The sequence below is a fragment of the Procambarus clarkii genome, chromosome 22 (assembly GCF_040958095.1).
Source record: "Procambarus clarkii isolate CNS0578487 chromosome 22, FALCON_Pclarkii_2.0, whole genome shotgun sequence".
Taxonomy (NCBI): Eukaryota; Metazoa; Arthropoda; class Malacostraca; order Decapoda; family Cambaridae; genus Procambarus; species Procambarus clarkii.
Genome location: NC_091171.1, coordinates 11,656,000 through 11,669,845, shown reverse-complemented (window position 1 = coordinate 11,669,845; position 13,846 = coordinate 11,656,000). Strand labels below are relative to the sequence as shown.

General features: G+C 38.6%; 1 protein-coding gene across 5 annotated transcripts in view; it reads right to left on the bottom strand.

Moving 5' to 3' along the window:
* LOC123757462 (PHD and RING finger domain-containing protein 1) overlaps positions 1 to 13,393 on the bottom strand; it is a 97,028-nt gene extending 83,635 nt beyond the window's left edge. For 3 of the 5 annotated variants that reach the window (XR_006772753.2, XM_045741104.2, XM_045741122.2), the window contains exons 1-2: positions 13,235 to 13,393; positions 9,436 to 9,727 (exon numbers count right to left, since the gene is read on the bottom strand). Coding sequence is in view for 4 of the 5 variants with exons in the window: in XM_045741104.2 (XP_045597060.2) it covers positions 9,436 to 9,718 (283 nt within the window). In the remaining variant the exon portion in view is untranslated. Of the gene's footprint in view, positions 1 to 9,435; positions 9,728 to 11,001; positions 11,023 to 12,761; positions 13,020 to 13,234 lie in introns of those variants that run through there. The other 2 variants (XM_045741113.2, XM_069329451.1) reach the window with 2 other exon arrangements.
* Positions 13,394 to 13,846: the final 453 nt, after the last annotated feature.

Sequence of the window (13,846 nt, the reverse complement as noted above, 5' to 3'; positions counted from 1 at the left end):
TATATATAAGTATCTACATGTTTTGTTCACCATAACTGTACATCTAAGCTTGTATGGTGAGTAAAGGCAGCTGATCGGCGGCCGCCCTCAAGGCCAGACGCACTAATATTTCTCCTCCAACAATACTGTGTGGTGTTATTACACTATATACACACATTATATATAAATATCTACCTGTTTTATTCACCATACTTGTACAAATAAACTGGTATGGTGCCCAAAGACCATCGTGGTAACCAGTAAACAGCACCGTCGTCTGCACGGTGGCGTCGTGCAGACGACGCCACCGCCCTCACCAAAATGGCGGCTCCAAACCTTCTCTTGCTGTTTATACCCTCTATATACACGTTATATATAAGTATCTACATTTGTGTTCACCATAGCGAACCACTAAGCTGGTATGCTGAGTGCAGTCAATAAAAGGTGGCCACACACAGTCAAAAGACATCGCCACCACCCTCCCTCCCACAGCATTACTCCTCCTTCCATGGCGCACAGCGCTAAATATCACCACAATCCTGCTATTATCAGAACCCTGGTCAGTTGTATCACAGTCAGGGGTCTTCTGTAATAATATCATCGCTACATAATAGCATGAACAAGTATAATTTGGCATTTTTAGGCGATGCTGTGGTCACAAGCTGAACAGCAGTGCTGTTAGCTCATGCTGCGTGCGTCAGGCTTGGTTGCTCACTCAATACTGAGGCCAATAACACCCGGGAGTTTGGCCCACGATTTTTTTAAAAAATGGCGTCTGTTTACAAGAGCCCTGATGAAGGTGTGGTGAACCCCGTGTATCCACGGGCTGTTTAAATCTTGCGTAGTACTCCAACACATCATATGACGTGATGCGCAGTTGACTGGAACAACGTCCAGCACATCATATGACGTGATGCGCACTTTAAGGGTTAAAGTTATAAATTTTTTTGTCTAAAAAATGGTGTATATTTTGACAGCAACAGTGATTTTTTTTTTTTTACAGTAAACTATAATCTCAAACATTATTTTCTATGGAGGAAAATGAACTTTATATGCCATTCTGGGCCAACAATGAATTAAATAAAAAAGGGTGAAATTTTCCATCCATAAAAGCAATTTGAATTTTTGCAATTTTCACTTTTTAAAACAAAAATTTTTGTTTTTATCTTTCTTTATCAGAGTTCTTTAAAAGTATTTTCCCATAATTTGTAAGTTGTATGTGGCCAATTATTTCCAATTACTGTAGCTGTACTAAACATTGTTTGGCCAGAACTTTCTTCTTACAACTGAACTTCCAGTAAGGAATGCTCTTACCCTTTTGTAGTCCCTACATTTGTATTGTCTGGCAATCCTCAACCTGTTTCTTTGACTGACTCCTCTCAACCCTATTCAAACACAATGGTGTATTGATTGCTGACTCCTCGAGTCATTGCTTACTCTATTTTTTTGACATGTGCCTTATTTTGGATAAATGCCAACCAGGACTAGTATAGCTGTTGAATACTCTCTCTCTTATCAGCTGTCTGATATGGTGCCTCAAAGAGTGTTTGTCTAGATGCAAATGGGTCATTCTAGGTCACTAAGTTCAGGTTTAAAGGACCTTATAACATCAACTTGGGTCCTGAATCACCGTATTTGTTTTAAATGATGCTATCATTCTTACATCATCACAACACACAATCAAGAGTATTGGATAGAACAGAGGCTATAAGTCTTGAACAAGTTTATTCAAGGCAATACCAAATATGGCAAAACAAAGTAAATTTAAGTTTAAGTCCAACAAGTCACATTTTACTCTTAACGTTTTGTAACTTTCCTGTGAATCACTTGTCACCCAGTTTATATTCCTGTGGCTGAAATGCCCTAATATTAGAAACTTAGCCCTCACCTCCCTGGCCCTTGTACTACTTTTATTCCTGTCAGGCAAGCTTCATTACATTTGGCTTTCTGGTAATAATTTGGTGGGTTGTGAATAACCTTTACCACCATTTTCTTTGTCTCACTGTTGCCACAACCAATATGTTGTTGTTCTGCAAGGTAATCTCTGGTACTTTACTTAATTTAAAACCTCAATGTTTTGAGGAAGGGCAACACCACCACTCCCCTTTTATTATGTTGTATCCACTGCAGTAATAAGAGATTACAATAATCCCACCAGTTTCATATCAAGTACTGCTCTAATGTAGGGCAATTATACTGATAATGTAGCTTCTTTCATTTGTTCTTGTAATTCAACTTGCAATTCATTACGTACTTTAATGTTATTAATCTTTATCAGGGTCCATTATTTTTGCCAGGAGGGGAGGGGGGGGGGACATTTTTGTTGTTGACCTAAGCATATTTCAGTATGAGGTATGTGTGATTACATAAACAAGAAAGTGCTACATCAATTGTGTTTTTAATGGGACAGGACTAAAGTGATGCTTAATTAACATCTTGCAATCAAGGATTAATCTATCATGTATAGGAGTCACTAGGCATGGTGCATGCGGTCGTATGTATGTGTGAGAAGGTGGTGGAAGCCAAAACTATCATTAGTTATAAAGCATTATATCACAAAGAGTGTTAAGAAAACGGGACTCCGCGAGTGTAGCTTAGGTAATTACACTTTGGTAATTACACACACACAAAACTCCCACAAGCACAACTAGGTAAGTACATAAATACTCGGGAAAGAGTGATCATGTCCTCTTGGACATTAAATATGCTGTGATATAATCTGTAAGAGAATGGGGACAGTGAAACAGTTGTTAAAACTCGATTTCAAGAGAGGACGCTATGGGGAACTTAGAAATTTTTTTCATGGGTTTAATCGGACAGACTTCACAGTCTCTGTGGTGTAGTGGTAAGACACTTGCCTGGCGTTCCGCGAGCGCTATGTCATGGGTTCGTATCCTGCCCGGGGAGGATTTACTGGGCGCAATTCCTTAACTGTAGCCTCTGTTTAACGCAACAGTAAAATGTGTACTTGGATGAAAAAACGATTCTTCGCGGCAGGGGATCGTATTCCAGGGACCTGCCCGAAACGCTACGCATACTAGTGGCTGTACAAGAATGTAACTCCTCTTGTATATATCTCTCAAAAAAAAAAAAAAAAAAAAAAAAAAAAAAAAAAAAAAAAAAAAAAAAAAATTGTTGCTAGGCAAGGAAGTAAATAAGATGTATGCCGAATTTTGAGAAATATACAATGACGCCACACAAACATTCATACCAAAACAGACATGCAGACCTAGGCAACAGGGTTGGTTCAACAGAAATTGCAAGAGGGCCAGAGATCAAGACACACAAGCATGGAATCATTATAGAAAGAGGCCAAACCCCCAAACATACCAATGATACAAAGATGCAAGAAACAACTACATGTCAGTAAGGAGAGAGGCAGAGAGGAACTTCGAGAACGGTATAGCAGACAAATGTAAATCAGATCCAGGCCTTTTCTATAAATTCATTAAAAGACGCCTACGACGTGCATAGGAAAAAATGAAAATTGCACGTCGTAGCTATCAAAAACCCCTGACGCCTACGACGTGCATAGGAAAAAATGAAAATTGCACGTCGTAGCTATCAAAAACCCCTGATGCCTACGACGTGCATAGGAAAAAATGAAAATTGCACGTCGTAGCTATCAAAAACCCCTGACGCCTACGACGTGCATAGGAAAAAATGAAAATTGCACGTCGTAGCTATCAAAAACCCCTGACGCCTACGACGTGCATAGGAAAAAATGAAAATTGCACGTCGTAGCTATCAAAAACCCCTGACGCCTACGACATGCATAGGAAAAAATGAAAATTGCACGTCGTAGCTATCAAAAACCCCTGACGCCTACGACGTGCATAGGAAAAAATGAAAATTGCACGTCGTAGGCGTCAATCCCACTACTAGGTAAAGGCAGGTAAAGGATAATATTCAGAGGTTGAAAATGGGGGACAGATACACGGAAAATGAAAAGGAAATGTGTGAAACATTAAACAAAAAGTGCCAAAGTGTGTTTGTACAAAATGAGATCTTTAGAGAACCAGACACAATAAGAATTTCAGAGAATCAGACAATAAGAATTCCAGAGAACAGCATAGAGCACATAGAGGTGTCTAGAGGCCAAGTGAAACAAATGCTCTTGGAGCTAAGTAAGAACAAAGCAGTTGGCCCAGATGGAATTTCACCATGGGTTCTGAGAGAATGTGCACCTGAGCTCAGCATTCCACTTCAGCTGATTTTTCAAATATCCCTGTGCACAGGAGTCATAGCAGATATGTGAAAAAGGCTAACATAGTTCCAATCTACAAAAGTGGCAGCAGGGAAGACTCCCTCAATTATAGACCTGTATCATTGACAAGTGTACTAGTCAAAATACTGGAAAAAATAATAAAAATTAAATGGGTAGATCACCTGGAGAGAAATAATATAATATTAGACAGACAGTATGGTTTTCGATCTGGAAGATCCTGTGTATCGAATTTACTCAGTTTCTATGATAAAGCCACAGAGATGTTAAAGGAAAGAGATGGTTGGGTTGACTGCATCTATCTGGACCTAAAAAAGGCTTTCGACAGAGTTCCACATAAGAGGTTGTTCTGGAAACTGGAAAATATTGGAGGGGTGACAGGTAAGCTTCTAATATGGATGAAAAATTTTCTGACTGATAGAAAAATGAGGGCAGTAATCAGAGGCAATGTATCTGACTGGAGAAATGTCACAAGTGGAGTACCACAGGGTTCAGTTCTACCAGATATAATACAGAATTATATGAACATGTTTGCTGATGATGCCAAGATAATAGGAAGGATAAAAAACTTAGATGATTGTCATGCCCTTCAAGGAGACCTGGAGAAAATAAGTATATGGAGCACCACCTGGCAAATGGAATTTAATGTGAATAAATGCCATGTTATGGAATGTGGAATAGGAGAACAAAGACCCCACACAACCTATAAATTATGTGAGAAATCTTTAAAGAATTCTGATACAGAAAGAGATCTAAGGGTGGTTCTAGATAGGAAACTATCACTTGAGGATCACATAAAGAACGTTGTGCGAGGAGCCTCTGCTACGCTTTCTAACTTCAGAATTGCTTTTAACACTTTCGCGCTCTCGGCGAAGGTCACTCAGCCAACCGTATGTGCGCGCGGCGTTTTTATCGCTTAAGCGTAAAAACAAAAATGTGTATACTCTTTTTACTTTTCTGACCTTAGTTTTCATGCTACGTACTTCATTTTGGTACCAACGTGTTCGCAATAAAATTCTCTAGAAGAACATCAGTAAAAAAAAGTCACAAAATCCATAGAGATACCAGCATGAAATAAATAACTACGAAGATGAGTCGCCGTGAGCACTCAACAGCAACAAAATGTTTTTACTCTTGGGATTATTATCACCTCTACAATTGTCCTACAGCCTTAATTTTGGTATCAATGGACTCCCAATAAAATTCCCAACACGATGATATGAATATAATCGTAGAATAATGGTCCCGGCCCACCCGCAAGAGTGTGGGAAGTGGGCGCACTGTTATCCGGTAACGGTGACCGGACGACACACGCGCGAAACGTTGCTTTGAAAGTTTATACTTATTTCACTGTTCTGATATTATTATTGTATGTATGTCATTCATTTTTGTGGCAATGTTTTCGCAATAGAATGTTCTATGAGCTAAATTATACTACACAAACTTGGACCAAATAGGTGTACTTACCAAGGGAAGGCTGGTTGTGGAACAGTAAGTTGAGCATTTGTTCTCTCCACCTTCTTCAGGTTCTTCATTCCTGAAGTTGCTCAACAGATGGTTTGTAGGTGGAGTGAAGCTGTTGCGGGTGGTTACTTCTTCACCACCCAATACACCTGTTTCCGGTGGTAATTGGTGTAGCAGGGAACAACACAGAGTGCAACACCACAGGTCTTGCATCCATAGTTCGTGTCCTTCCTTTTACCGGACCGTGCGCATGCATGACACTTGAGACGTTTGGGCAGTCTGTAAATTTCATGTTTCAGTTTGTAGTTCATGCGATTTTCTGAATCAACAATAGGGCGGCCAGGTCCTCTCGCTGGAGGTGTAACAGGAGTTGCAGGAGAGTCAGATTCATCTGACAAAACAGTTTCGTCAACTGGCAGTGTGGCAGACATGTCGGGTTCAGATTCGTTGTCTGCTTCATCTTGAGGTGGTGTAGTGAACAAAGGCCGCCTCACACCAGATGGTCCGGGAGTTGGCATGGCGTCAGCATTGGCAGGAGCTGTGTCATCATTTATGTCTGGAGTGTGCCGCAAGTGTTGAGATGATGATGTTGTTTTAGGCCGCTCCTCTGTGTCCCAGTTCAATAGGGCCCAGATTGCCACTTCATGGAACTGTAGCAATGTTAGCTTTTTTCGATCAGTTGTGTTGTATTTGTACAAAACATAGGCATTATGCAATGCCATTTGCAGGAAATAAAAGGTAATCTTTTTGGTCCACTTGTTAGTTTTCCTGGTAAAATGGTAATATTTAACCATTTGATCGAAGTGGTCCACACCTTTCATGAACTTATTGTACTCGCAAATTGCAGTCGGTTTGTTCACTGTTACCTGTTGTATTCCACTTGTTCCGTCTCGGTTGCGAATTCGCTTCCTTCGCTGAACTCGCTGAGTGTCTGCATTGTGGATGTTGGTAATGATTGAAACCACTCGCTTGTCTTTCCACAGGAGAATGAAGGTATTATCTTTGCGGCGGTATACTGTGGTATCCAGTGGAAGTTTACCCTTGGCTAGAGCTTGCAATACCTTTGGGGCGCCACGTAGCATTGGCGCCACGTAGCATTCTAATTGTGCCACATGTGTACACCCCAAGTTCTCTCAATGTTTCTTGAGTGCTTGTAGAAGTGCTTGGGCCTTGACCTTGACCCATTTTTGATGAAGTAATTGGGTATAATCCACACGGAAACGGGTAAAAATGCTCGAGTTTGGCGCGCGAGGGGAGCGTGATCGACTCACGACACGAAAACAATGGGCCCGTCACGTGACCGGGTAGGCCGACGCGCCAGGCGGCCTAGTGGTGAGAAAGAGAACTTCATGGCGCGTCGTTTGAAACAAACCCCAATGAAATCGGATTAAAATTGAATTTTATACAAATATTTTAAAAGTAGACATAACTTTATGTCCACTATGCGTTTACGTTAGACGAAACCGAACGCGCCGGCGCGTCCAGATAGCGCGAAAGTGTTAAATACTGTACATGGATGATGAAATACTAAAGAAATTGCTCACGGCTTTTGTTAGGCCAAATCTAGAATATGCAGCAGTTGTGTGGTGCCGATATCTTAAGCAGCACATCAACAAACTGGAAAAGGTGCAAAGACATGCTACCAAGTGGCTCCCAGAACTGAAGGGCAAGAGCTACGAGGAGAGATTAGAGGCATTAAATATGCCAAACCTAGAAGACATGAGAAAAAGTGGTGATATGATCACTACGTACAAAATTGTAACAAGAATCGATAAAATTGATAGGGAAGAATTCCTGAGACCTGGAACTTCAAGAACAAGAGGTCATAGATTCAAGTTAACTAAACAAAGATGCTGAAGAAATATAAGAAAATTCACTTTTGCAAACAAAGTGGTAGATGGTTGGAACAAGTTAGGTGAGAAGATGGTGGAGGCCAAGACCGTGGGTAGTTTCAAAGCGTTATATGACAGAGTGCTGGGAAGACGGGACACCACGAGCGTAGCTCTCATCCTGTAACTACACTTAGGTAATTACATACTTACACAGGCAAGGTCACCTAGACAATTGTCGTGCCTTTCAAATTGACCTACATAATGTAAGTGCTTGGAGCACCATATGGCAAATGGAATTAAATGGGATTAAATGTCATGTTATAGAATGTGGAATAGGAGAAAATAGACCACACATACAAATTATTGGAATGGACTTAAAGAATTCTAACATAGAAAGTGATATACGGGTGGTTCTGAATAGTAGACAAGGATGCAACCTCACAACAAGCTGACTAACCCCCGATTACCTACTTACTGCTAGGTGAATTGAAGTATTAGGTGAAAGGAAATGTAGCCAACCATTTCTGTCCCGCCCAGGATTTAAACCCGGAATTCTCGATTGTGCATCGAGAACGAACTCGATTATATTACCGGGACCCTAATCAAATATAACAAAGATAAAGGATGTTGGGACAATGTGCGAGGAGCATATGCTGCGCTTTCAAAATTCACAATTGCTTTTAATTACATAGATGGTGAAATACTAAAGAAACTGTTCATGACTTCTGAGATCAAAATTGAAATATGCAGATGTATGGTGCCCATTTCTCAAGAAGCACACCAACAAACTGGAAAAGGTCCAAATGCATGAGTTATGAATGAGAGGCTAGAGGTATTAAATATACCAAAATTAGAAGATAAAAGAAAGAAGTGATATGATCACCACTTACAAAATAATAAATAACAGGAATCAACCAAATTGACGGAGCAATTCCTGAAGCTGGCAACCTCAAACACATGAGGTCATAGATTCAAGCTAAGGAAACAAAGGTGCAGAACAAATATTACAAAATTTTCTTTTGCAAATAGTGGTGGACAGTTGGAACAAGTTAATTGAGAAAGTGGAGGAAGCCAAAACCATCAGTAATTTCAAAGCAATATATTACAAGGCGTACTGGGTGGGAAGTAATTAATTATCAAAGAAGGCACCAAGCCGGGAAGGCTATGTAGCAGGAGTACTGGGAAAACAGGACACATTGCAATATGAATTGCATGTAGAGCAAGCAATCTTAGTTCATTTTAGTTCTGTAAACTCATGAAAGGTGCATTACTGAAAATTATTATATATTCTGAATTATATAAGCTTAATAATATGGTATAGAAACAATAAAACAGTAGCTGTAGGAAGCACTAATTGTTGCCAATAAAGTAGTGAAACCAAAAAAGGTGTTAAAGTACTGGTAAAGCATTATTTACAAATAAAGTACTTTCCTCTTGGCATTTATCTGCATAGAACATTGTGGTACATTTACTAATATTTGTCAACCATTATGTTAATTATGAAGTGGAAATCTTCAGAATCAGGTATCATTTTTATTATCTTTAGTCTTCAGTGCTCCTCCCCCCCCCTTTTTTTTTTATCTTGAATGATGCCTGCTAACCAATATGAGATTAGGAAATAGTGTGGTGGTGATTATTCAATACTTGATCTATAGACTTGGCTTGTGGAAAAAGTTTTCATCCATATGTTGGTCAGCAAAGATCATTGTGAAAGGATTAAATTGATTTAAATAATGTAATATGCTAAAGTAATTCCAAAGCACATTTACATGCATAAAACAGACTTGACTGAGTATGTTAAATGTTAAATTATATAGGATGAGATAATATAAAATTTGAACAGTACAAATTTCTCCTTTCAGAGATATATCTTAAAAAGAACTACCATGCATAGTGAATTATGTAAACCCCAGGGTTATTAAAACAATGTACTACCTTCTTCACTTTCTTCGTCCTCATTATCAGTGTCATCAGTGTCCTCTTCCGAATCTTCCCCTTCTTCACTACAAGCCTCGTCACTTTTTTCTTCATCTTCTTGGCCATCGTCATCATCACAATCTTCTTCATCTGAGCATTCTTCATCTGTATCTGAACCATCTTCTGAATCTGATTCAATTGAACGTTTTCGCTTTGGAACCCTGGTGATCAATTCGTCGTCATCATCAGAATCATCATCACTAACATCCTTAATCTCTTGCTTATTTTCCTCCTTGTGCATCTCGGACAACTGAAAACAACATACAGTATGGTCAAATGTTGAATTATTAATAAATGTAAAATAGAGAAATTACCCCATGAATGATTTAAGACAAAATCACACACACAAAAAAAAACGCACGTATGTACAGTACATACTTATGTAAAGAGAAACTACAAGTCTTCCCACTCTGCCGAGTGCATTGTCAAGGTCTGAGTATATGTCAGGGTCTACATTATCAAGGTCTGCTGATAGAGCTTCAGCCTCAAACGTGTGTGGTTTACGGTTTGAGTCTCCAAGAGCCCAGGTGAATGGAAGGTCTCAGTATATGGTTTGGCCAAGACTTACATCACCACGACAAAAGCTTTAGTGATGATGATGACAGACTTGTCCAGACAATACACTCAGACCTTGATAATGCACTTAGGAGAGCAGAAAGACTTGGTGTAGTTCAAACCTTGAATAAAACCTCAATAAAATACACAAATACCTAAGTGTGGTTTTTTGTCCAACAAAACATAATGAATAAACTGTATGTACTAAGAAATATCATCAAACTAAAGTTATACACATTCCAAATATAAATGTATTATTTTAACTATTCTTGCATAATAAAAAATCACCATTATCTATATTGCAAACCATTGTATTTTTTTTTCCAAGCAAGAACTGTCACCAGTTCTCGACCAAATGCTACAAAAACTATTAACACTTGTATCTTTGGGTAAATCTAAATACAGTACCCAAAATGTCAAGAACTCTTCAACTATTCTTAAATTGCATGCTGAAATATAAAATATATCTAAAAAGTAAGTTAAAATAACTTTTAATAACCTTTTATCACCAAATAAAGGGTTAAAAATATTTTGTTCCTTGTATTTTCAAGTGGCTGTACTGGTTGTAAACTGTAGAATAGAATAAGGGAAGACATCTAGTAAAGTGCTTTATGTTTATATATATAAAAAAAACACACACAAATCTGTACCATGTGTCATGCTCTGTGCCATGGGAGTCCAAGTGTCAGTGCTCAACAACCAAACCCAAATACTATACTGTACTGTATCTCCAAAATCAAATAAAAGTGACATCAGTATAAATCAACACTCTGTGATACCTTGTACATTAACATCAGATCTTATCTTAATATTTAGTAGTTACAAATGAAAGAGCCACTAAACACAGGAAGGGCAATGCTGGTCCTTATCTAAATGATGTTGGCTATATAAAAATAATCAATTAAGTCAAAACATCCCCAAAGAATATGAGCACTAATACACCATCAACTATGTACAGTAATATCATACCCTAATGCTCAGTTGTTTTCATAAGCATGTTGTCTCAGTAATGTTCTGTAAGTGTTAAAAGAAACATGGGTATAACATACATCATAACATAACACACATGTTAATACAGATAAAATATTCCTCATAAATATGTAAATGAACTGCTTGCTTGAGCACTTCTTCAGTATCATAAGTTCAGCACAATATACTGTAGTGTCATTTAATAAAATAACTTAGCGAATGCATCTACATTTGGTTACATATAGGTATGTTTGTTTTATAAACAAACAAAATGTTCAGTATGTTTAAATTATAATTATCATGTAAACAAATACCCATATCCATATCTAGTCAAACATAAGATGAAATCTGAGAAAGTTCAGAGTATTGCTCGGTACTCACTTTCCCTTTCAGAGCGGGAGAGATCTCTGAATTAGAGGGAACATAGAGAACATATACGGCACGCATAGTAACGATAAAACATCTAAATTATTGGGACCATCTCAAAGCTCTCAAAATGTACTCTTTGGAAAGGAGACGAGAACAGTATCAAATAATATATAAATGGAGGACACTTGAAGGCTATGTCCAAAATTTGCACAGTAGAATAACAACATACAGGAATGAAAGACACAGAAGGAAATGCAGAATACAACCAGTGAAGAGTAGAGGTGCCAGAGGCACAATCAGAGAACACTGTCTGAACATCAGGGGTCCACAGCTGTTCAACACCCTCCCAGCAAGCATTAGAAATATTGCTGGAACAAAGGTGGATGTATTCAAGAGGCACTTAGATAAGTTCTTGCAAGAAGTTCCGGACCAACCAGACTGTAGTGAATATGTGGGCCTGCGTGCCACTCCAAGCAACGGCCTGTTGGCCCAAGAAGGGGGAGTAGAAGAACACCCAGAACCCTTTATAGGTATGCCACCAGACTAGTCGCACAGCTAAGAAATATGAGCTACAATGACAGGCTACAGGAATTAAACCTCACTTCACTGGAAGACAGAAGAGTTAGAGCAGACATGATTACCACCTACAAAATTCTCAGAAGAATTGATATGGTAGACAATGATAGACTGTTTAGCACTGATGTTACATGAACGAGGAGACATAGATGGAAACAAAATACTCACAGATATTAGAAAGAATTTTTTCAGCGTCAGAGAAGAGAACAAATGGAATGCGCTAGGCAGTGATGTGGAGGATGCAGGCTCCATACACAGTTTCACAGACAAAGAGGCTGGACCAAAGAGCTCAACCCCCTTAAGTACAATATAAATGAATACAAGAGGGTAATACTCCTGCACAGAAATGTGAATGTCAACATCTAAATACCACACTGACCAAACATTAACAATTACTTAAAAATCTAATTTGGGAGGAATATTATATTTCATACTAATATTTTTCCTGACAACTCTCTGCTGTTATATTTCTTGGACTGAGGAAATTAGTGCTTTAATAAACGCCATTGTGAGGGGCTTTCATCCCCACTAATAAAACCTCATTACTTTTCAATAGATGTTAAGAGGAAATATGTCTCCTCTGCTGAATTTGGAAATAAAATATGTAACTCCAATGCAAAATTTGTGCTAAATAACTCCAACATTAGGTAGTACTCATAAAGCAGAATTTTGACTCTAAAAATAAGAAAAGAGCTAGTATAAAACACACTCGAATACTTATTATAAGACTATTATGACAAAATATTCATTTAATGAATTGACATCCGTGCCAAGGCTATAACAGATCCTGGGACACCAGCGGTAAGATTACTTACTGTAAAGTATGAAAATGTTGCCACTGACTAGTATGAGCCAGACTCCCTAGGCACGAGAGTTGTAGGCCTACCAGGCTCGTGAACAATTTTCCAAAGATACCAGGAACTACAGGCCACCCAGGCTGGTGCGAGCCATATGGCCAAGAGGTGTAGGCCTACCAGGCTGGGTGAGGCTGGTACTCCAGGTACGAGGAGGAGTACCAGTGCCGCCCCTGTCACAGCCGCCACTGTCACTACTCTACTGCTCTACTCTGGTCCACCACACTGGGTAATACCCTCTACAACACCCCTGACCCCTCCACTTCACCCCTAACTGCACACACTCCTCCACTTTAGCCAGACAACACGGGCTCCTGCCTAATCACTGACAAACTAGCAGGCATCTCTCAGCCTTCTCCAGCAAAACAATCAAATCAATCCAACACACCAATTCGTTCACTATAAATTAACGGAAGGAGCTATATATGACCTACCCGAATACACGGTTTCTGTCCTGCAAGATGAAGGAGGTACTAGTTATGTTGATATTCAGGTTACTACACCATACAGATGTAAACAATAAGTTTTCTCATAATTGGAAGTCGGCGTCGGCCATTTCTAGTTACCTTAAATTCCACTAATGTACATCATGTTGATGAAAAATCAATCTTTTCCTCTGTGTATTGCTGTTAGATTTAAAATGCCCTTAATTTATATTCTATGTAACAAAGTTGATCAAAGAAAGCCGCTCTAATGTGTAAAATCATTTATAATAACAAATAAATAAAAACACCTCACCTGTCAAATGACAGAGAAAAAATACTTGGAACCTCTGGGTTTGGATAAGCATCTGCTATAATAATACTTAAAGAAATATGTAAATGTACCTGAAATTTTCTTGATATATCAGATTAATGATTTTAATTGTAAATAATGAAAAATGCTAAAATGTCCTTGAAATATAGCTTTACATGAGGCTACAGTTCCTAGAAACTGTGAAACGATATGTGAAACTAAAATAATGTTTTAAATCAAATATTATTATACTTAAAAAATGTAATAAATTATTATATTATTTTAGAGTTTACAAAGAGGTAGAGAGTAGT